The sequence below is a fragment of the Scyliorhinus torazame genome, chromosome 2 (assembly GCF_047496885.1).
Source record: "Scyliorhinus torazame isolate Kashiwa2021f chromosome 2, sScyTor2.1, whole genome shotgun sequence".
Taxonomy (NCBI): Eukaryota; Metazoa; Chordata; class Chondrichthyes; order Carcharhiniformes; family Scyliorhinidae; genus Scyliorhinus; species Scyliorhinus torazame.
Window position 1 is genome coordinate 332,805,068 of NC_092708.1, and position 24,423 is coordinate 332,829,490.

General features: G+C 58.4%; 1 protein-coding gene and 1 pseudogene across 1 annotated transcript in view; one reads left to right on the forward strand and one right to left on the reverse strand.

The window, feature by feature from the left end:
- LOC140407437 (kinesin-like protein KIF28) overlaps positions 1 to 24,423 on the forward strand; it is a 343,852-nt gene that overhangs the window by 285,460 nt on the left and 33,969 nt on the right. The window contains exons 22-26 of the mRNA XM_072494929.1: positions 14,347 to 14,481; positions 15,793 to 15,959; positions 18,465 to 18,571; positions 19,471 to 19,624; positions 19,703 to 19,869. Of these exons, the coding sequence (XP_072351030.1) occupies positions 14,347 to 14,481; positions 15,793 to 15,959; positions 18,465 to 18,571; positions 19,471 to 19,624; positions 19,703 to 19,869 (730 nt within the window). The remainder of the gene's footprint in view (positions 1 to 14,346; positions 14,482 to 15,792; positions 15,960 to 18,464; positions 18,572 to 19,470; positions 19,625 to 19,702; positions 19,870 to 24,423) is intronic.
- Positions 11,990 to 12,197, reverse strand: LOC140408068 (U2 spliceosomal RNA; annotated as a pseudogene).

Sequence of the window (24,423 nt, forward strand, 5' to 3'; positions counted from 1 at the left end):
CCAGACCCGGCGAGGTTCCCGCCCAGACCCGGCGAGGTTCACTCCCAGACCCGGCGAGGTTCCCTCCCAGACCCGGCGAGGTTCTCGCTCAGACCCGGCGAGGTTCTCGCCCAGACCCGGCGAGGTTCCCTCCCAGACCCGGCGAGGTTCTCGCTCAGACCCGGCGAGGTTCCCTCCCAGTCCCGGCGAGGTTCTCGCCCAGACCCGGCGAGGTTCTCGCCCAGACCCGGCGAGGTTCTCGCCCAGACCCGGCGAGGTTCTCTCTCAGACCCGGCGAGATTCCCTCCCAGACCCGGCGAGGTTCTCGCCCAGACCCGGCAAGGTTCCCTCCCAGACCCGGCGAGGTTCTCTCTCAGACCCGGCGAGATTCCCTCCCAGACCCGGCGAGATTCCCTCCCAGACCCGGCGAGGTTCCCTCCCAGACCCGGCGAGGTTCCCGCCCAGACCCGGCGAGGTTTCCCTCCCAGACCCGGCGAGGTTTCCCCCCAGACCCTGCGAGGATCCCTCCCAGACCCGGCAAGGTTCTCCCTCAGACCCGGCGAGGTTCCCTCCCAGACCCAGCGAGGTTCCCGCCCAGACCCGGCGAGGTTCTCGCCCAGACCCGGCGAGGTTCCCTCCCAGACCCGGCGAGGTTTCCCCCCAGACCCGGCGAGGTTCCCTCCCAGACCCGGCGAGGTTCTCGCCCAGACCCGGCGAGGATCCCGCCCAGACCCGGCGAGGATCCCGCCCAGACCCGGCGAGGTTCTTGCCCAGACCCGGCGAGGTTTCCCCCCAGACCCGGCGAGGTTCTCTCTCAGACCAGGCGAGGTTCTCGCCCAGACCCGGCGAGGTTCCCGCCCAGACTCGGCGAGGTTCCCGCCCAGACCCGGCGAGGTTCCCTCCCAGACCCGGTTCCCACCCAGACCCGGCGAGGTTCCCTCACAGACCCGGCGAGGTTCCCGCCCAGACCCGGCGAGGTTCCCGCCCAGACCCGGCGAGGTTCCCGCCCAGACCCGGCGAGGTTCCCTCCCAGACCCGGCGAGGATCCCTCCCAGACCCGGCGAGGTTCTCGCCCAGACCCGGCGAGGATCCCTCCCAGACCCGGCGAGGTTCCCTCCCAGACCCGGCGAGGTTCCCGCCCAGACCCGGCAAGGTTCCCGCCCAGACCCGGCGAGGTTCTCTCCCAGACCCAGCGAGGTTCTCGCCCAGACCCGGCGAGGTTCCCGCCCAGACCCGGCGAGGTTCTCGCCCAGACCCGGCGAGGATCCCTCCCAGACCCGGCGAGGTTCCCGGCCAGACCCGGCGAGGATCCCTCCCAGACCCGGCGAGGTTCTCGCCCAGACCCGGCGAGGATCCCTCCCAGACCCGGCAAGGTTCTCGCCCAGACCCGGCGAGGTTCTCGCCCAGACCCGGCGAGGTTCTCGCCCAGACCCGGCGAGGTTCCCGGCCAGACCCGGCGAGGTTCTCGCCCAGACACGGCGAGGTTCCCGCCCAGACCCGGCGAGGTTCTCGCCCAGACCCGGCGAGGTTCTCGCCCAGACCCGGCGAGGTTCTCGCCCAGACCCGGCGAGGTTCTCGCCCAGACCCGGCGAGGTTCCCGCCCAGACCCGGCGAGGTTCCCTCCCAGACCCGGCGAGGTTCTCGCCCAGACCCGGCGAGGTTCTCGCCCAGACCCGGCGAGGTTCTCGACCAGACCCGGCGAGGTTCCCTTGCAGACCCGGCGAGGTTCCCTTGCAGACCCGGCGAGGTTCCCGCCCAGACCCGGCGAGGTTCACGCCCAGACCCGGCGAGGTTCTCGCCCAGACCCGGCGAGGTTCCCTCCCAGACCCGGCGAGGTTCTCGCCCAGACCTGGCGAGGTTCCCTCCCAGACCCGGCGAGGTTCCCGCCCAGACCCGACGAGGTTCCCTCCCAGACCTGGCGAGGTTCCCTCCCAGACCCGGCGAGGTTCCCTCCCAGACCCGGCGAGGTTCTCGCTCAGACCCGGCGAGGTTCCCTCCCAGTCCCGGCGAGGTTCCCGCCCAGACCCGACGAGGTTCCCTCCCAGACCCGGCGAGGTTCCCTCCCAGACCCGGCGAGGTTCCCTCCCAGACCCGGCGAGGTTCCCTCCCAGTCCCGGTGAGGTTCTCGCTCAGACCCGGCGAGGTTCTCACCCAGACCCGGCGAGGTTCCCTCCCAGACCCGGCGAGATTCCCGCCCAGACCCGGCGAGGTTCCCTCCCAGACCCGGCGAGGTTCCCTCCCAGACCCGGCGAGGTTCCCTCCCAGACCCGGCGAGGTTCCCTCCCAGACCCGGCGAGGTTCCCGCCCAGACCCGGCGAGGTTCTCGCTCAGACCCGGCGAGGTTCCCTCCCAGACCCGGCGAGGTTCCCTCCCAGACCCGGCGAGGTTCCCGCCCAGACCCGGCGAGATTCCCGCCCAGACCCGGCGAGGTTCCCTCCCAGACCCGGCGAGGTACTCGCCCAGACGTGGCGAGGTTCCCTCCCAGACGCGGCGAGGTTCTCACCCAGACCCGGCGAGGTTCTCGACCAGACCCGGCGAGGTTCCCTTGCAGACCCGGCGAGGTTCCCTCGCAGACCCGGCGAGGTTCCCGCCCAGACCCGGCGAGGTTCCCTTGCAGACCCGGCGAGGTTCCCGCCCAGACCCGGCGAGGTTCTCGCCCAGACCCGGCGAGGATCCCTTGCAGACCCGGCGAGGTTCCCGCCCAGACCCGGCGAGGTTCCCTTGCAGACCCGGCGAGGTTCCCGCCCAGACCCGGCGAGGTTCTCGCCCAGACCCGGCGAGGATCCCTCCCAGACCCGGCAAGGTTCTCGCCCAGACCCGGCAAGGTTCTCGCCCAGACCCGGCGAGGTTCTCGCCCAGACCCGGCGAGGTTCTCGCCCAGACCCGGCGAGGTTCCCTCCCAGACCCGGCGAGGTTCCCGCCCAGACCCGGCGAGGTTCCCTCCCAGACCCGGCAAGGTTTTCGCCCAGACCCGGCGATGTTCCCTCCCAGACCCGGCAAGGTTCTCGCCCAGACCCGGCGAGGATCCCTCCCAGACCCGGCGAGGTTCTCGCCCAGACCCGGCGAGGATCCCTCCCAGACCCGGCAAGGTTCTCGCCCAGACCCGGCGAGGTTCTCGCCCAGACCCGGCGAGGTTCCCTCCCAGACCCGGCAAGGTTCTCGCCCAGACCCGGCGAGGTTCCCTCCCAGACCCGGCGAGGTTCTCGCCCAGACCCGGCGAGGTTCCCTCCCAGACCCGGCGAGGTTCCCGCCCAGACCCGGCGAGGTTCCCTCCCAGACCCGGCGAGGTTCCCTCCCAGACCCGGCGAGGTTCTCGCCCAGACCCGGCGAGGTTCCCTACCAGAGCCGGCGAGGTTCTCGCCCAGACCCGGCGAGGTTCCCTCCCAGACCCGGCGAGGTTCCCTCCCAGACCCGGCGAGGTTCCCGCCCAGACCCGGCAAGGTTCCCGCCCAGACCCGGCGAGGTTCTCTCCCAGACCCGGCGAGGATCCCTCCCAGACCCGGCGAGGTTCCCGGCCAGACCCGGCGAGGTTCTCGCCCAGACCCGGCGAGGACCCCTCCCAGACCCGGCGAGGTTCTCGCCCAGACTCGGCGAGGATCCCTCCCAGACCCGGCGAGGTTCTCGCCCAGACCCGGCGAGGATCCCTCCCAGACCCGGCGAGGATCCCTCCCAGACCCGGCGAGGTTCCCTCCCAGACCCGGCGAGGTTCCCGCCCAGACCCGGCGAGGTCCTCGCCCAGACCCGGCGAGGTTCTCGCCCAGACCCGGCGAGGTTCTCGCCCAGACCCGGCGAGGATCCCTCCCAGACCCGGCGAGGTTCCCGCCCAGACCCGGCGAGGTTCCCTCCCAGACCCGGCGAGGTTCCCGCCCAGACCCGGCGAGGTTCCCGCCCAGACCCGACCAGGTTCCCTCCCAGACCCGGCGAGGTTCACTCCCAGACCCGGCGAGTTTCCCGCCCAGACCCGGCGAGGTTCCCTCCCAGACCCGGCGAGGTTCTCGCACAGACCCGGCGAGGTTCCCGCCCAGACCCGGCGAGGTTCTCGCCAAGACCCGGCGAGGTTCTCGCCCAGACCCGGCGAGGTTCTCGCCCAGACCCGGCGAGGTTCTCGCCCAGACCCGGCGAGGTTCCATCCCAGACCCGGCGAGGTTCCCGCCCAGACCCGGCGAGGTTCCCTCCCAGACCCGGCAAAGTTTTCGCCCAGACCCGGCGATGTTCCCTCCCAGACCCGGCAAGGTTCTCGCCCAGACCCGGCGAGGATCCCTCCCAGACCCGGCGAGGTTCTCGCCCAGACCCGGCGAGGATCCCTCCCAGACCCGGCAAGGTTCTCGCCCAGACCCGGCGAGGTTCTCGCCCAGACCCGGCGAGGTTCCCTCCCAGACCCGGCAAGGTTCTCGCCCAGACCCGGCGAGGTTCCCTCCCAGACCCGGCGAGGTTCTCGCCCAGACCCGGCGAGGTTCCCTCCCAGACCCGGCGAGGTTCCCGCCCAGACCCGGCGAGGTTCCCTCCCAGACCCGGCGAGGTTCCCTCCCAGACCCGGCGAGGTTCTCGCCCAGACCCGGCGAGGTTCCCTACCAGACCCGGCGAGGTTCTCGCCCAGACCCGGCGAGGTTCCCTCCCAGACCCGGCGAGGTTCCCTCCCAGACCCGGCGAGGTTCCCTCCCAGACCCGGCGAGGTTCCCGCCCAGACCCGGCAAGGTTCCCGCCCAGACCCGGCGAGGTTCTCTCCCAGACCCGGCGAGGATCCCTCCCAGACCCGGCGAGGTTCCCGGCCAGACCCGGCGAGGTTCTCGCCCAGACCCGGCGAGGACCCCTCCCAGACCCGGCGAGGTTCTCGCCCAGACTCGGCGAGGATCCCTCCCAGACCCGGCGAGGTTCTCGCCCAGACCCGGCGAGGATCCCTCCCAGACCCGGCGAGGTTCCCTCCCAGACCCGGCGAGGTTCCCGCCCAGACCCGGCGAGGTTCTCGCCCAGACCCGGCGAGGTTCTCGCCCAGACCCGGCGAGGTTCTCGCCCAGACCCGGCGAGGATCCCTCCCAGACCCGGCGAGGTTCCCGCCCAGACCCGGCGAGGTTCCCTCCCAGACCCGGCGAGGTTCCCGCCCAGACCCGGCGAGGTTCCCGCCCAGACCCGACCAGGTTCCCTCCCAGACCCGGCGAGGTTCCCTCCCAGACCCGGCGAAGTTCCCGCCCAGACCCGGCGAGGTTCCCTCCCAGACCCGGCGAGGTTCTCGCACAGACCCGGCGAGGTTCCCGCCCAGACCCGGCGAGGTTCTCGCCAAGACCCGGCGAGGTTCCCTCCCAGACCCGGCGAGGTTCTCGCCCACACCAGGTGTGATTCTCGCCCAGGCCCGGCGAGGTTTCCGCCCAGACCCGGCAAGGTTCTCGCCCAGACCCGGCGAGGTTCTCGCCCAGACCCGGCGAGGTTCTCGCCCAGACCCGGCGAGGTTCCCTCCCAGACCCGGCGAGGTTCCCGCCCAGACCCGGCGAGGTTCCCTCCCAGACCCGGCAAGGTTCTCGCCCAGACCCGGCGATGTTCCCTCCCAGACCCGGCAAGGTTCTCGCCCAGACCCGGCGAGGATCCCTCCCAGACCCGGCGAGGTTCTCGCCCAGACCCGGCGAGGATCCCTCCCAGACCCGGCAAGGTTCTCGCCCAGACCCGGCGAGGTTCTCGCCCAGACCCGGCGAGGTTCCCTCCCAGACCCGGCAAGGTTCTCGCCCAGACCCGGCGAGGTTCCCTCCCAGACCCGGCGAGGTTCTCGCCCAGACCCGGCGAGGTTCCCTCCCAGACCCGGCGAGGTTCTCGCCCAGACCCGGCGAGGTTCCCTCCCAGACCCGGCGAGGTTCCCGCCCAGACCCGGCGAGGTTCCCTCCCAGACCCGGCGAGGTTCCCTCCCAGACCCGGCGAGGTTCTCGCCCAGACCCGGCGAGGTTCCCTACCAGACCCGGCGAGGTTCTCGCCCAGACCCGGCGAGGTTCCCTCCCAGACCCGGCGAGGTTCCCTCCCAGACCCGGCGAGGTTCCCGCCCAGACCCGGCAAGGTTCCCGCCCAGACCCGGCGAGGTTCTCTCCCAGACCCGGCGAGGATCCCTCCCAGACCCGGCGAGGTTCCCGGCCAGACCCGGCGAGGTTCTCGCCCAGACCCGGCGAGGACCCCTCCCAGACCCGGCGAGGTTCTCGCCCAGACCCGGCGAGGATCCCTCCCAGACCCGGCGAGGTTCTCGCCCAGACCCGGCGAGGATCCCTCCCAGACCCGGCGAGGTTCCCTCCCAGACCCGGCGAGGTTCCCGCCCAGACCCGGCGAGGTTCTCGCCCAGACCCGGCGAGGTTCTCGCCCAGACCCGGCGAGGTTCTCGCCCAGACCCGGCGAGGATCCCTCCCAGACCCGGCGAGGTTCCCGCCCAGACCCGGCGAGGTTCCCTCCCAGACCCGGCGAGGTTCCCGCCCAGACCCGGCGAGGTTCCCGCCCAGACCCGACCAGGTTCCCTCCCAGACCCGGCGAGGTTCCCTCCCAGACCCGGCGAGGTTCCCGCCCAGACCCGGCGAGGTTCCCTCCCAGACCCGGCGAGGTTCTCGCACAGACCCGGCGAGGTTCCCGCCCAGACCCGGCGAGGTTCTCGCCAAGACCCGGCGAGGTTCCCTCCCAGACCCGGCGAGGTTCTCGCCCAGACCAGGTGTGATTCTCGCCCAGGCCCGGCGAGGTTTCCGCCCAGACCCGGCGAGGTTCCCTCCCAGATCCGGCGAGGTTCCCTCCCAGACCCGGCGAGTTTCCCTCCCAGACCCGGCGAGGTTCCCGCCCAGACCCGGCGAGGTTCCCTCCCAGACCCGGCGAGGTTCCCGCCCAGACCCGGCGAGGTTCCCTCCCAGACCCGGCGAGGGTCCCTCCCAGACCCGCCGAGGTTCTCGCTCAGACCCGGCGAGGTTCTCGCCCAGACCCGGCGAGGTTCCCTCCCAGACCCGGCGAGGTTCTCGCTCAGACCCGGCGAGGTTCCCTCCCAGACCCGGCGAGGTTCCCGCCCAGACCCGGCGAGGTTCTCGCCCAGACCCGGCGAGGTTCCCTCCCAGACCAGGCGAGGTTCCCGCCCAGACCCGGCGAGGTTCTCGCCCAGACCCGGCGAGGTTCCCGCCCAGACCCGGCGAGGTTCTCGCCCAGACCCGGCGAGGTTCTCGCCCAGACCCGGCGAGGTTCTCACCCAGACCCGGCGAGGTTCTCTCTCAGACCCGGCGAGGTTCTCGCCCAGACCCGGCGAGGTTCCCGCCCAGACCCGGCGAGGTTCTCGCCCAGACCCGGCGAGGTTCTCGCCCAGACCCGGCGAGGTTCTCACCCAGACCCGGCGAGGTTCTCTCTCAGACCCGGCGAGATTCCCTCCCAGACCCGGCGAGGTTCTCGCCCAGACCCGGCGAGGTTCCCTCCCAGACCCGGCGAGGTTCTCTCTCAGACCCGGCGAGATTGCCTCCCAGACCCGGCGAGATTCCCTCCCAGACCCGGCGAGGTTCCCTCCCAGACCCGGCGAGGTTCCCGCCCAGACCCGGCGAGGTTTCCCTCCCAGACCCGGCGAGGTTTCCCCCCAGACCCTGCGAGGATCCCTCCCAGACCCGGCAAGGTTCTCGCTCAGACCCGGCGAGGTTCCCTCCCAGACCCGGCGAGGTTCCCGCCCAGACCCGGCGAGGTTCTCGCCCAGACCCGGCGAGGTTCCCTCCCAGACCCGGCGGGGTTTCCCCCCAGACCCGGCGAGGTTCTCGCCCAGACCCGGCGAGGTTCCCTCCCAGACCCGGCGAGGTTCCCGCCCAGACCCGGCGAGGTTCCCTCCCAGACCCGGCGAGGTTCCCTCCCAGACCCGGCGAGGTTCTCGCCCAGACCCGGCGAGGTTCCCTACCAGACCCGGCGAGGTTCTCGCCCAGACCCGGCGAGGTTCCCTCCCAGACCCGGCGAGGTTCCCTCCCAGACCCGGCGAGGTTCCCGCCCAGACCCGGCAAGGTTCCCGCCCAGACCCGGCGAGGTTCTCTCCCAGACCCGGCGAGGATCCCTCCCAGACCCGGCGAGGTTCCCGGCCAGACCCGGCGAGGTTCTCGCCCAGACCCGGCGAGGACCCCTCCCAGACCCGGCGAGGTTCTCGCCCAGACTCGGCGAGGATCCCTCCCAGACCCGGCGAGGTTCTCGCCCAGACCCGGCGAGGATCCCTCCCAGACCCGGCGAGGTTCCCTCCCAGACCCGGCGAGGTTCCCGCCCAGACCCGGCGAGGTTCTCGCCCAGACCCGGCGAGGTTCTCGCCCAGACCCGGCGAGGTTCTCGCCCAGACCCGGCGAGGATCCCTCCCAGACCCGGCGAGGTTCCCGCCCAGACCCGGCGAGGTTCCCTCCCAGACCCGGCGAGGTTCCCGCCCAGACCCGGCGAGGTTCCCGCCCAGACCCGACCAGGTTCCCTCCCAGACCCGGCGAGGTTCCCTCCCAGACCCGGCGAAGTTCCCGCCCAGACCCGGCGAGGTTCCCTCCCAGACCCGGCGAGGTTCTCGCACAGACCCGGCGAGGTTCTCTCCCAGACCCGGCGAGGTTCCCGGCCAGACCCGGCGAGGTTCTCGCCCAGACCCGGCGAGGACCCCTCCCAGACCCGGCGAGGTTCTCGCCCAGACTCGGTGAGGATCCCTCCCAGACCCGGCGAGGTTCTCGCCCAGACCCGGCGAGGATCCCTCCCAGACCCGGCGAGGTTCCCTCCCAGACCCGGCGAGGTTCCCGCCCAGACCCGGCGAGGTTCTCGCCCAGACCCGGCGAGGTTCTCGCCCAGACCCGGCGAGGTTCTCGCCCAGACCCGGCGAGGATCCCTCCCAGACCCGGCGAGGTTCCCGCCCAGACCCGGCGAGGTTCCCTCCCAGACCCGGCGAGGTTCCCGCCCAGACCCGGCGAGGTTCCCGCCCAGACCCGACCAGGTTCCCTCCCAGACCCGGCGAGGTTCCCTCCCAGACCCGGCGAAGTTCCCGCCCAGACCCGGCGAGGTTCCCTCCCAGACCCGGCGAGGTTCTCGCACAGACCCGGCGAGGTTCCCGCCCAGACCCGGCGAGGTTCTCGCCAAGACCCGGCGAGGTTCCCTCCCAGACCCGGCGAGGTTCTCGCCCAGACCAGGTGTGATTCTCGCCCAGGCCCGGCGAGGTTTCCGCCCAGACCCGGCAAGGTTCTCGCCCAGACCCGGCGAGGTTCTCGCCCAGACCCGGCGAGGTTCTCGCCCAGACCCGGCGAGGTTCCCTCCCAGACCCGGCGAGGTTCCCGCCCAGACCCGGCGAGGTTCCCTCCCAGACCCGGCAAGGTTCTCGCCCAGACCCGGCGATGTTCCCTCCCAGACCCGGCAAGGTTCTCGCCCAGACCCGGCGAGGATCCCTCCCAGACCCGGCGAGGTTCTCGCCCAGACCCGGCGAGGATCCCTCCCAGACCCGGCAAGGTTCTCGCCCAGACCCGGCGAGGATCCCTCCCAGACCCGGCAAGGTTCTCGCCCAGACCCGGCGAGGTTCTCGCCCAGACCCGGCGAGGTTCCCTCCCAGACCCGGCAAGGTTCTCGCCCAGACCCGTCGAGGTTCCCTCCCAGACCCGGCGAGGTTCTCGCCCAGATCCGGCGAGGTTCCCTCCCAGACCCGGCGAGGTTCCCGCCCAGACCCGGCGAGGTTCCCTCCCAGACCCGGCGAGGTTCCCTCCCAGACCCGGCGAGGTTCTCGCCCAGACCCGGCGAGGTTCCCTACCAGACCCGGCGAGGTTCTCGCCCAGACCCGGCGAGGTTCCCTCCCAGACCCGGCGAGGTTCCCTCCCAGACCCGGCGAGGTTCTCGCACAGACCCGGCGAGGTTCCCGCCCAGACCCGGCGAGGTTCTCGCCAAGACCCGGCGAGGTTCCCTCCCAGACCCGGCGAGGTTCTCGCCCAGACCAGGTGTGATTCTCGCCCAGGCCCGGCGAGGTTTCCGCCCAGACCCGGCGAGGTTCCCTCCCAGACCCGGCGAGGTTCCCTCCCAGACCCGGCGAGTTTCCCTCCCAGACCCGGCGAGGTTCCCGCCCAGACCCGGCGAGGTTCCCTCCCAGACCCGGCGAGGTTCCCGCCCAGACCCGGCGAGGTTCCCTCCCAGACCCGGCGAGGGTCCCTCCCAGACCCGGCGAGGTTCTCGCTCAGACCCGGCGAGGTTCTCGCCCAGACCCGGCGAGGTTCCCTCCCAGACCCGGCGAGGTTCTCGCTCAGACCCGGCGAGGTTCCCTCCCAGACCCGGCGAGGTTCCCGCCCAGACCCGGCGAGGTTCTCGCCCAGACCCGGCGAGGTTCCCTCCCAGACCAGGCGAGGTTCCCGCCCAGGCCCGGCGAGGTTCTCGCCCAGACCCGGCGAGGTTCCCGCCCAGACCCGGCGAGGTTCTCGCCCAGACCCGGCGAGGTTCTCGCCCAGACCCGGCGAGGTTCTCGCCCAGACCCGGCGAGGTTCTCTCTCAGACCCGGCGAGATTCCCTCCCAGACCCGGCGAGGTTCTCGCCCAGACCCGGCAAGGTTCCCTCCCAGCCCGGCGAGGTTCTCTCTCAGACCCGGCGAGATTCCCTCCCAGACCCGGCGAGATTCCCTCCCAGACCCGGCGAGGTTCCCTCCCAGACCCGGCGAGGTTCCCGCCCAGACCCGGCGAGGTTTCCCTCCCAGACCCGGCGAGGTTTCCCCCCAGACCCTGCGAGGATCCCTCCCAGACCCGGCAAGGTTCTCGCTCAGACCCGGCGAGGTTCCCTCCCAGACCCGGCGAGGTTCCCGCCCAGACCCGGCGAGGTTCTCGCCCAGACCCGGCGAGGTTCCCTCCCAGACCCGGCGGGGTTTCCCCCCAGACCCGGCGAGGTTCCCTCCCAGACCCGGCGAGGTTCTCGCCCAGACCCGGCGAGGATCCCGCCCAGACCCGGCGAGGATCCCGCCCAGACCCGGCGAGGTTCTTGCCCAGACCCGGCGAGGTTTCCCCCCAGACCCGGCGAGGTTCTCTCTCAGACCAGGCGAGGTTCTCTCTCAGACCAGGCGAGGTTCTCGCCCAGACCCGGCGAGGTTCCCGCCCAGACTCGGCGAGGTTCCCGCCCAGACCCGGCGAGGTTCCCTCCCAGACCCGGTTCCCACCCAGACCCGGCGAGGTTTCCCCCCAGACCCGGCGAGGTTCTCTCTCAGACCAGGCGAGGTTCTCTCTCAGACCAGGCGAGGTTCTCGCCCAGACCCGGCGAGGTTCCCGCCCAGACTCGGCGAGGTTCCCGCCCAGACCGGGCGAGGTTCCCTCCCAGACCCGGTTCCCACCCAGACCCGGCGAGGTTCCCTCACAGACCCGGCGAGGTTCCCGCCCAGACCCGGCGAGGTTCCCGCCCAGACCCGGCGAGGTTCCCTCCCAGACCCGGCGAGGTTTCCGCCCAGACCCGGCGAGGTTCCCTTCCAGACCCGGCGAGGTTCCCGCCCAGACCCGGCGAGGTTCTCGCCCAGACCCGTCAAGGTTCCCGCCCAGACCCGGCGAGGTTCCCGCCCAGACCCGGCGAGGTTCTCGCCCAGACCCGGCGAGGTTCTCGCCCAGACCCGGCGAGGTTCCCGCCCAGACCCGGCAAGGTTCCCGCCCAGACCCGGCGAGGTTCCTGCCCAGACCCTGCGAGATTCCCACCTAGACCCAGTGGAAACATTCAAGCACCTAATTAAAACCCATTTAGATATCTTCATGGGGCAGGAGAAAGAACTCACTGGCTTCCTGGGATGCTCCAGCCCCCAGCCGGGAGTCAAGCAGTCTTCCCATTTGTAGCCTTGAAAATAATTAAACTGTCTTTCAGCTTGTCAAGATCAAAGATCTGTGAGAAGAAAGTGAAAGTCTTTGCTCTGTATCCCTAAAACCTTGAAATCATAAAAGGTTACAACAGAGAAGGGAGCCATTTGACCCACCTTGTCCATGCCACCCACTCGAGGACACTTGGGTGCCCTTTCTAATCCCATCTTCCTGCACCCAGTCCATAGCCCTGTTTCTAACAGCATTAAGGTGCAGATCCAGGTCCTTTTTTTTAATATTACATTTCAGACTTACAAAGCCAGGGCTCAGAGTGAGGACAGGGACAAACCCTACTCCAGCTCCTTGCCTGCTCCAAAAACCAATTCAAATTCAAATTGAATCCAATTCATGGTCCCCCACAAGAGAGACACACCAGATCTGAGCCAAAAGGCAGAGCAGATACTACACTTGATCTTAGCCAAAAGGCCGAGAAGCGATAGGTACTTTTTAAAAAGAGTTTAGGGTCTCTGCCTCCACCACCAACTTGGACAGTGAATTCCAAACTCCCACTACACTCTGCGTAAAAATGTTCTTCCTCATGTCCCCTCTATACCTCTTGCCACCTATCTTGATTCTATGTCCCTGGCTGATTACCTTTTACAAGCCTCTTGATGAACAGGTCCAGGCAATTTCAAAGGAAGGATTACTGATTTTAAAGCGGCTTCTCTTTGTTCTGAAGAGCCTGCTAGAAAGACAAGGTACGGGGGCAGAACTCAGACAGAGCACCTGCTCTTTCTAGGAAGCACTTCAAAACAAATAGACAGCCTCTTTAAAAATATTGCAGCCAGAAGGAACACTTGCTCAAAAGAGGAAGTACTTCAGAATTAATGGAGTCCTGTCGAGCTATATAAATAACCACGGTAATCCTTTGAAATTGCCTGGATATGTCGATCATGTGGCTTGTAAAAGGCAATGCACCATGAAATTGAATGTAAACAATACAGCTCAAAGCTTTTAGGCTTCTTAGCATGCACAGAGTTTTGAAAAATTTAAAGGGCAATGAAATTGACTGTAATAAATGTATTTCAAACGCTTCCACCACATGAAAGGAAATACATGAACTGCCAACTCACAGATCTTTGATCTTGACAAGTTGAAAAACATTTAAGGGTTTTATGGCTCATGAGTGAAGACTTTCATTTTCTTCTCACAGATCTTTGATCATGCCATGCTGAAGAACATTTTAATGATTTTCAAGGCTGCAGATGGGAAGTCTCGCCAAGTGAGCCCCCCCCCCCCCCCCCCCCCGCCCCCATCCTGGGAAAGAACTCTGACTTGAGCCCCTCCAGCCTAACCCAAGCCATCCTGACCCCGATCTCTCCTGAAAGAGCCCGCCCCCCCCGCAAGCCCCCTGGAGGCAAGTGTCATCCTGCCACCTTCGGAGTTCAAAGTGCCAGGTTGGCATTGCCAGTGGGTGGGGACTGGGGGGGGGGGGGGTGCTGAGGAGGGGGGCTGAAGAGGTCGGAACTGAAGAGGGAGGGCTGAGGGGGGGGGGGGGACTATGTGCGGGGGTGCTGCTAGCAATTGGGGCGTGGCATTGCCAGTGAATTAGGGTGGGTGGGGAGGATGCAACATTATTCTGCGATTGGGGAGTCATTTTCTTTCAGGAGCGGGACCTGTCAGCGAGTATAAGCCTCACCTCTCTCAAGTCCAGCGTAGAATGCGATCCTAAGGGGAAAAAAATCTTAAGTGTCATTGAATGGCATGTCAGATTCATTCTTAACACTAGTGGCAAGCAGTCCCAATCCTCCGCTGATGGGAGCACAAAGCTGAAATCGGGAGAATTCCGCCTAAGGTTGTGAAATACATTGAACAATATCATGAGGGAGTCATGGTGTAAGAGTTTCAGGTAAAATAAACTATTATAAGACATCAAGCAATTTAATAAAGGTGATGCTGATAGGATCAGATTTAGAGGCAGATGGGAAGAGGGTCCTGTGAAGCATTAACACTGGCTTAGGCCTATTGGACTAAATAGTTTATTTCTGTGCTGTGTATTCTATATAATAATCTTTATTATTGTCACAAGTAGGCTTACATCACACTGCAATGAAGTTACTGTGAAAAGCCCCTAGTCGCCACACTCCAGCGCCTGTTCGGGTACACAGAGGGAAAATTCAGAATATCCAATTCCCCGAACAAGCACGTCTTTCGGGACCTGTGGGAGGAAACCGGAGCACCCGGAGGAAACCCTCCCAGACACAGGGAGAACGTGCAGACTCCACACAGACAGTGACCCAAGTCAGGAATCGAACCTGGGACCCTGGAGCTGTGAAGGAACAGTGCTAACCACTGTGCTACCATGCCACCTATTTGTTCACTATTCTTGTGACTCTTATATTTCTTATAATTGAGCATCCTATACTTTTGGAAAAAATAACCATTCAAACTTTGAGATGCTTGTTGTGACAATAGAAACGTCATAAGATTTCTCCTGCAGCCAGGATTTCAAGTGAACATTTGTATCATAAAGCTCTTGCAAATCATCCCTTTCCTTCCTATTGGTGAAACTTGAAAAGCACTTGAGAGAAGCTTGCATTTTTGAGGAAAATGTAACTAATTTAACATGCGTATATTCTCTGTTTAGCCCATTGGGAGAGGAGTCTGTCAATGTTGATCCTGGTGATCTGTTGGGAAAACGCATGGACTTTCAAATGCAAATTAGTCTGTGTTTAGGAGTGAAATGGATCCGAGGACACAGCAGCAGAGGAGTTCAAATTGGGTGAGAAATCCCAGATTTCATCTCCATACATGGGGTGGGAGTGCACAAAGGGTCCAAACACATGGGGTTTCAATCCAATTAGTAGTTCAAAATTAAACACAAGCTTTTAAGTTTTCCCTTAGCTGTCTGGAGATTGTATGAAAACTGTAGAAAATTGAAAACCTGTTCCTTCTTTATGAAACCGTTTCATTGCTTCCCTCTGATCATTTTCATGTAAAATTTATTCAAGTCTGGCAACCAATAGACATTGTAAACTCAACATGAATCTGCAATAATTCCAAATAGAATGACTTCCACAGTTAATTAGTGAAAATCACGGATATCTTAAATATCTTTTATGTTGTTTTTTTAAATATAAATTTAGAATACCCAATTATTTTTTTCCAATTAAGGGGCAATTTAGCGTCGCCAATTTACCTACCCTGCACATCTTTTTGGGTTGTGGGGGTGAGACCCACGCAGACACGGGGAGAATGTGCAAACTCCACATGGACAGTGACCCGGGGCTGGAATTGAACCCGGGTCCTCAGCGCCGTGAGACTGCAGTGTTAACCACTGCGCCACCGTACCGCCCCACACACAACTCTTCAATTTTGTACAGAGCGATTCTGTCTTAGAATAGGTCAACTTCATCAAATTTCCTGATATGCACAATGTCCCTCTTTTCTGAGAGGAGGACATTGCCTCCAATCGGTACCTTCCCAACTGGGATAGCCTAGAACTTTTCATGAGGGCGAGCTCCTACTGAAACTCCAATGACACGAAATTACCAGTAATCTTAATGTCTCAACATATCTAATCTTGATGTGTTTAAAAATCTCTGCACAGGCTTATATCCATATTCTTCTTCTGTCAAATTCACTTGCCCCGCACACACACTGCAAAAAAATTTAACCATCAAAACCAGAGGAAAGTTACGGCACTGAAAGAGGCCATCCAGCCAATCGCCGAAGATTCTAATCCCACCTTCCAGCACTCAGCTCATAGCCTTGCACTATTATTCAGATTTAAAAGCAGCAAGAAATGCCAAGGGGAAACTGATATAAACCATTTCAACTCAGTATGTTGCCACAAGAATCCAACGATGGTAGATTTGTGGGGAACAATTGGTCAGACTGTGAGGGACATTTTAAACATCTAAATAAGCTTGCTCCTCTTAAACATTATGATCAGTCGAATCATGTATTTAGAGTAAATCTGAAAATCTGAATTCAGTATATATTTTAAATTTTGAACATAATTGAGAGTTTCACATTGTTATTTGCCAATTTTGTATTAATTTTGTTAACAAATAGCTTCTTGTGTGCGCAGTTATAGGATGTATGGCCTTCCTGTAATGTTCTATACCCCTGCTGCCTGGAATCATGCTAATCTTCTGCTGGACTACACAATGTGCTTCACAATTCAACATGTTACCACAGATTTCCTCAGCTACCTAAAAACGCACGCTGTTGTATTGGAACTATGGGGTCTGCAAGGTGGGTGAAGTGGGATTCCAATGTGTTACAGGCAATGAAGAATATTAGAAAAAGAAAATGTGTGTTATTAATTTTAAGTAGTCACAGTCCCAGATGACCATAGGCTGGTGACTTAGCCTGAGGCTCACCATACCTCAGGCGAGGGGCAAGGTTAAGAAGGTGGGGCCTTCATGAGGGGGTATTATTATGACATTCTTAAATGCATTATGACTGGCATAGTGATGGAGTATGATCATGCTCCAGTTGAGTCCATTACTGCAGTTTCTTTCATTGTGTGTTTTCCATCTTGGTATCACCTAGGCGAAATGTTGCCAAACACGGGGTAGGTGTTTAACTTGAAGATAAGATGGGAAAGCTGGACGATGGCTCACTCCAAGTAACGCATATGGGCTATCTCAAGAGCAGCAGTTGTAGAAATCTGGGAACAAGGTACCTAGCTGCCGTCTAGGTAGGAAAATGATGCCTGAAGCAGTGATAATAGTCGAATCGATCTGCAATATATCAGAATATTGAATGGATTGCAGCAGTCCATCTAAAACAACAATTTCCTTTGAATATTTGCAAGGAATATGTACCTTGCAATTCCCCCGCAAAGAATATTTCCTAACCTGCACTAAGCTGAATAAAATTTGCACTCTTCTCTCTTCCTACATCTCTTCTCTTCCCTTCCCCTCCTCTCTCTTCTGACCCCACCACTTTTGTCATCTATTCACTTCACCATCGATGTACAATGGCGGCAGTGTGCACCATCTACAAAATGCACTGCAGCAACTCACCAAGACTACATTGACAGCACCTTCCAAACCCACGACCTCTATCACCTGGAACAACAAGAGCAGGCTATGTCACCACTTGCAATTTCCCCTCTAAGCCACATACCATCCTGACTTGGAACGTGGATGGTTTCTCCTCTCCTTCTCCCTGCCCTCCTCCCTCCGCTTTCCCACCTCCTCCTCAACTCTAGTTCTCCCAGAGGGGGGGGGGGGGGGAGGGGAACAGCTAAACCTTCGAGGAAAGAAAGATGAACCACGGGAGGGGCGGGGGGGGGGGGGGAGGGGGGGGGCGGGGAGAGGGAAGAGACAGGGAACAAGAGAGGAGAATCAGGGAGGTGGGGGGGAGGCAGGGAAATGAGAGCTGGAAGGAAGACACGGGATACAATAACGAACAGGGCCTCTCCAGGAGTCGGGAACGAGGAGAATGAAGACGAATGACTGGAGGAACGGCAGAAGTGGCGGTGAGCGCGAGACGGCAGCGATTCCCGTCTGGGAGAAGCGACAACAACACCAAACCCATTCGAGTATTGTCCACTGTAATTGTCTCTCCGGCACCCAAATGTATATTTACCTCCCCGGTCTCCACCACCGCTCCCCCTCCCCTCCCTCCCTCCCGCAAACAGTCGCCTACTTATGTGTTGTAAATAATTTTGCCATTGTACAAAGTTGCTGCTGTTGAGCTGGTGCACAATACCCGACCAGTTATCCTATTTTTTTTTATATTGTATATTTATTTTTTTGCTATTTACTATTTTCTTCTCTTTGGTATGTTTGGGTGTGCCCCTCTCTTCTATATAATGTGTGTATATATGTTTCTTATCCTGTGTACATAACGGTAAATATACTTTGTTCAAAATCCCAATAAAAAACATTTATTTTAAAAAAACTCTAGTTCTCCAATCTCTCATTCCTTTTTTTCTCTATCCTCTTCTCTCCCCTTGTTTCCCTCTCTCCTCCACTCCTCTTCCCCCTTCTCACTATTTTTAAAATCATATTTTATTCCATAGGATGTGGGCATTGCTGGCTGGGCCAGCATTTAATGTCCACCCCTAATTGCTCTCTAGAAGATAGTGGTGAGTCCATGTTATGTAGGTAAATCCGCAGTGCTGTTAGGGAGGGGTGGGTGGGTTCCAAGGTTTTGACCCAGCGACAGTGAAGGAATGGCAAAATATTTCCACATTCGGATGGTATGTGGAATCTCCTGCCCTTGACCTTCTTTTAAGTGCCAGTGGTTGTGGGTTTCAAAGGTGCTGTTGAAATAGCCTTGATGAGTGGCTGCAACGCATTATGTAAATGGTACTCACCGCTGCCATAATGTGGAGGGAGTGGATGTTGAAAGTGGTGGATGGGGTGTCAATCAACTGGGCTGCTTTGCCCTGGATGGTGTCGAGCTTCTTGAGTGTTGTTGGAGTTGTACTTACCCAAGCAAATGGAGAGTATTCCATCACACTCCTGACTTGTAACTTGTAGATGGTGGACAGGCTTCAGGGGGTCAGGGGGTGAGTTACTTGTTGCAGAATTTCCAGTCTTTGACCTGCTCTTGTCGCCACAGTATTCCAATGGCTGGTCCAATTCACTTTCTGGCCAGTGGCAGAGTAGAGAAATTTTCAAAGCAGGCTGAAGTTTTCAGTGTTGGTCTTATTTTCTCAATGGGGATCTAACCAAGTACTCAAAAGCAGGAGAGAAATAAACTTATACAGAACCAGAAATGTAACCAAACTGTGTTTTGCAGAAGGTTGCCAAGAAATGAAAACAGAGTTTGCTAATGTCCCCCTGGCAAGTGATGGGTACGTGCTGTTGGACTTGTGTTACAGACATCAATGGACATCTGTGCCACTGGTACGTTAAATCTGTTCTTTCTCAAATCATCCAGCATTAGAAAGGTTTAAGTATGTAGTTGATTCATATTTATTTCCATCAATGTTCAAACAGATGAACCACTGATAACTATTATGTTGAGCAGCAGGAACTGATGACTTGAGTTTACATTTATTCTGCAATTATAACCATATTGCCTTCCAATGACAGAGAAGGCGAGATTCTCCGATCCCCGACACTGATTTTGTAATTGGCGATCGGGCGGAGAATCCCTTCTTACGACGAATTGGGGGATGCAGGTTTTGTATGCTCCGCCCTTCCGAAACGGCGTCATCGCGCCGCACGCTGTTGGGATGGCCTCAGTGCGCCACCTGAAGGCCCTCCCCGATGCTCCGCCCCTGATAGGCCGGGTTCACAACAGCGCGATTCATCTCTGGTCCCAGTCGTGCAGGAACCCGGCGTGGCGGCTGCAGACTGTGTCCAGCACTGCCATAGCCGGGCGGGAGCCGTGCTACTGGCCGGAGACGCTTCCATGAGGGTTGGGGGGGACTGGTGGGGGAGTGGCCCGGGGTGGCGACAGGGGGACACTATCTGGCAGGTGGGGTTCCCGCACAGCCAGCGCCATGTTTTACGGCGCAACCGCTGCAGGTTGTCGCCGTGCGCATGTGCGGTCATGGACCCAGTCATTCTCTGGCCACTTATTTTGTGGAAGCCGGGAGTTTTGCGTGGCACGGCTGCTAGCTCCTCACCAGTCGCAGCTTCGGTGAGGGGGCGCTGCCGATTTTGTTTCCTGTAAAACGGCACGGATCCTCCGCACTTAGCCTCAGAATCAGAGAATCTGGCCCAGCATCTTTCAAACAGACAGAAATCAATTTGAACAACTTTCTGTATTTCACACACTTTGCTGGTCTAAAATTCAGGATTCGGAAGAGCACAAATTCAACCTATCTGAGCAACTCAAAACGTTGGAAGAAGAATCAGAAAACCTCAGAGATTCTAACCGGACCTTACAAAATGAAAATCTCAAATTGCGGAAGAAATTGGCAAAGTTGAGAAGCTTCCCCTCCAATCACGGTAGTTCTAGATATTTGAATATTGGATGTTTCGCCCCTCATTCATTGTCAACGTGCTTAACGCCCACCTTTTCACCAGGACTAATTGCAAATGGCGACCCAACAAAATCCACCGGGGATCGATCCAATCCAAAGTCACCTTTTCCCAGCTGGGATGCTGAGTTTGCCAAAGCACTCAAGATATTTTACTTCAGCATGATTGGAATGAGAGGGAGACTTAGCCAATTGAAGGAGGTCAGGCCACTGGTAAGTAATTTTACCTTTGTACCTGCTTTTCACTGTCGCTGGTATTTGATCATGCAGCAATGGAATGCGATAAATATACAAATAGCTTTGAATCCTTTTAACTTCTATATGAAATTAAACAAAATATGATATTAAAGACTAATGTTAGGGTGCAAATAAGCAGCATTTGACTGTGGTTAGCACTCAGTATGTAATGCACAAAGCAACTCTATTATATAATATTGTCAATATTTCAGATCAAATTTAAAAAAAAATAAAAGTGCATCTAAACTTGCAATAATCTCAAAACTGATAAATGTACTTGAAAGGTTATTGACATTTTGTGATCCTGGACCAGACTCCAGGTTATTGATGATAAGATCAAGTTAGGACCAAGAACATTTTGTTTAAAGTAGACAAAGTTTGGGATTGAAGACAACAATAACAACAATAACAACAACTTACTAAATGAATAAAGTCATAAGATTCCATGGTTTTGAATGAGCAAAAATAAACTTTACTACACAAGGTCAGAAACATAAAACAATTTACTATATCTATGTTGTGCTCTAACATTCAGGGTTAACATGAAGTACATGTGAATTAACAGGCAAACAGTGGTTGAACATACCGCACTCCACACTAAGTAGCAAATGTGACGAAGGCAAAGTCCGCTGATTTCTCAACAACACACCCAGACATCAGTATACACTGTGAGTCAACCAATCTCACTGAAACTCTGTCTCTCTCATGAGGGATTCCAGTCTTCATCTTCAAGGATATAACCTGGCAATTCTTTGCATAAGCCTTTCCCATCAGAGGACTTCAATGACAGCCCACCTTGTAGGGTTTCAATTTTGTCTCCCAAGATTCCATTCCCCTGGATTCCTGAGTATACACTCAACTTACAAGCATGATTTCAGCTTTTCTGCCATGTCAAGCAGAATACTAGTGCTCCAGAGGGGTACCTCCACCTCAGTGGCCTGCAGCATTTACTCACCAATCTTCTACTGCCTTCTTGGGTCATCAGGGCCTCTCCTGAGCCTACTTCAATAACCAGGGTGTCTCTTGAGCCCTCTTCCATTACCAGGGCTTCTGCTGAGCCCTCTGCACTTAATGTCTGCTAACCACATTCCTTTACCTATTTTGTGACTTAACTGGGACATCTGCCTTTCTCTGCCCATGTTCAGGATCATTCTTTTGGGACCTCTCCCTGTCTTCTCTCCCTTTAGGACTTCTCCCTGCCCCCTCTGTGCTTTGGGATTTTCCCCTGTGCCCGTTCCTCACCCCAGCCTGGGGGACTTGTCTTATTCACTGATTTAGACTGGCTGACTGACTAAAACTGACTGCCTCAGAACTGCTGTTTCTGATTCTTGAACTGATCTGGTGACCTATGAAAACACTCTGTCCTGCTCTTGTTACCAGGCAGAAACAAATGTAACATTTGGGCAGCACGGTAGCGCAAGTGGATAGCACTGTGGCTTCACAGCGCCAGGGTCCCAGGTTCGATTCCCTGCTGGGTCACTGTTTGTGCGGAGTCTGCCCGTTCTCCCTGTGTCTGCGTGGGTTTCCTCCGGGTGCTCCGGTTTCCTCCCACAGTCCAAAGATGAGCAGGTTAGGTGGATTGGCCATGATAATTTGCCCTTATAGTGACCAAAAAGGTTAGAAGGGATTATTGGGTTATGGGGATAGGGTGGAAGTGAAGGATTAAGTGGGTCGGTGCAGTCTCGATGGGCCGAATGGCCTCCTTCTGTGCTGTATGTTCTATGTAACAAGCTTTGGAGCATTCAGTACTTCAAGTGTTACAATCTCCCAAGTCAGGCCGCTTACATAGCACATGGGGACACATAAAGCTGGATTTCATCACAACAATCAGAAGCTTCATCGACTCATTCATAATTTTCTACTTAGATAGTCCATGAACATGTAGCAGCATAAAGCCTGACCTTCCTTCCAGGGTTGCGATTCAGACATCGGGACTGTTTCCAGCTGAAGCTGGAACCTGGTCAAGGCGGTTCCTTTGCTTTGCAGCTGCAGACCTGGAGTTTCTCATGGAAGCAGTAAGGGACAGGAGGGAGAGCCTCTATCCATAGGATGGCAGGAGAAGGTAATTCTTGCAAACCCAGGTAGGCTGATATCAAGGGCGCTAAGATAGTTAGAGATTGAATGTGGTCAGGATGAACTGGGCCCAGTGCAGGGTAAAGGTTCAATGACATTTTCTCTGGTAAGGTGAGTGCAATGCCAGACCCTCAGGATAGGCCTCTTCTGACCCTTAAGACATTTACGGCTCATGAACATGGGAAAATATGAGTCCCGAGTATTTACTAATTCCTCAGCAAGGTTCAGAGACACATGGCGTTGCTTAGGACTGGCCAGCACTGATACATGCATCTTCTAATCTTAATGAGCCGTTAGCCGTGGACATAAAGGCTTTACTCTCTCTTTTGTCCTTGTAGGAAAAACAAGCTCACAATACCCGCGCAAGACCACAGGCCAGAGGAGGAGTACCCATCCGACTCATGCTCATGGCCATGGAACAGTATGCCAAGTCGGCTTGTTCTGGGAAGACAGGACTGAGCTGCAATGAGAAGCCTGAGCAATGCAGTGGCTTCTGCTCTCCAAGGCTAGTTCTCAGGATCTCTTTTTGCGTGTCCCATATATTCAGATCTTGAGGGAGAAGGACAAATTCCCGGGTGTGTAGCACATTATGAGTGAGCAGGAGAAGAGGTGAGAGGCAGAGGCAGTTGTGGACAGCCACCCTCAGAGGATGGTGGACACACAGGCTGAGCTGGGTACAGATATAGTGGGCGCGATCTACCGGCCACATTACACCCGAAAGGCAATGATCTCGCGAGACGTCGCAATGTCAATTCCTCCCATTGTTGGCAGATCACGTTTTAGCAAATCTGCATAATAGAGCGACACAGCTAGTCTCACTCTAATATGCACTCCCATGATCTATCCAAGGCTTGGGATCTAACCCTTTGCCTTGGAGACATCGGGCGAGCGCCATTCAGTGCTGATGTCCACAAACGGGGACCAGCTGGAACGGCCCCCATGAATGTTTCCCAGGGGATTCAAGGCCCCCAGGTGCCTGCCCTCTGGGCAGGGTGACATCCTGACACTGCTGGTGCCACCCGTGTACTTTGCATAAGAGGTCGATAGATCAGGGCGCCATTTTAAAATGGCTAAGTGCAGCCTCGCCGGGGAGTTCCCCGCTGAGGCCCTGAATCTACGCAAATGGGAACAGAGTCTCTTGGCACTCTGAGCACCGGGAAATACCCGGCTAAACGCGCTTGTTATGGGACTCTGTTCCCATTTGGGTAGATCATGCCCAGTATCGCGAGAGTCACAAGGAAGGAGGCTCTGTTCAGTAACAGATATGTTGCCACATGTCAGAGATCCCTAAGGAAGTACAGTCATGGGCTGAGAATGGAAGTATATCAAACCTATATTGCCACCATGGCTCATGGTTTTGACCACATGTGCTCCTCTATTGAGAGAGTGACTTCATGGTGAGCGATATGGGGAACCACACTGAATTCATGGAATGCATACCACACAATGTAGCCTTGACTAGTCAGTGGCACTGATGATACAGAGATGGTGAGGATGCAGTTTCAGTCCAGCTGGCCATGCCCTTTAGCCACCAGAGTGCCAGCCATGGGCTGAAGCAGTCATCAAGGGGGACAAGAGTGGCAACTCTTATAGGGCACCATCATCATCAGCCTCCTTGGCGTCTCTGACTGAGTGGCCATCAGTGCAACAGTGCCCCGTGAGCGAGGCTGACCCTGCAATAGGACTGGTGCAACAACCTGTTGGCCGTGTTCTCACAGGCAGCTCCATGATGAGGACGACCACCATTTGCACTCAGCTGCAAACAGAGGCAAGTGACCAGGCTGCCTCCACTTCATTGAAAACTACAAGGGAGCACCGCGTGGCCGAGGATGGAGGCCCTTGTGTTGGGCAGAGCACTGAATGAGTGTTACTTGGGTTTGTGTCAGCATTAAATACGGACTTTTCCTATTTTTCAATGCTATGTAATTATTCATACCTGACACCAAGAATGTGACCTTCCATTCTTTAATGGCAAGAAGAACTTCTTCACCCAAAGGGTTGTGAATCTATGGAATTCCTTGTCCAGTGAAGCAGTTGAGGCTCCTTCATTAAATGTTTTTAAGATAAAGATAGATCGTTTTTTGAAGAATAAAGGGATTAAGGGTTATGGTGTTTGGGCCGGAAAGTGGAGCTGAGTCCACAAAAGATCAGCCATGATCTCATTGAATGGTGGAGCAGACTCGAGGGGCCAGATGGCCTACTCCTGCTCCTAGTTCTTATGTTCTTATATGAAGTTGTAAAGGGGAGCAAATGTCATTGCATGGGGACAGTGACGGCACTGGGCAGATGTGTCTCCTTCATTGGAACTGAGAATGGATCTATCCCAAGCTGTGTCTTCTATGGAAATATTCAGTCAGGCAGCTTAAACTGAGTTCCAGACTATGCCGTCCTCCTGGGTCAGAGGGACTCAGCTGAAAGGTGCCTGGATCAGATGAAACCTGATGTTAGTGGCAACCT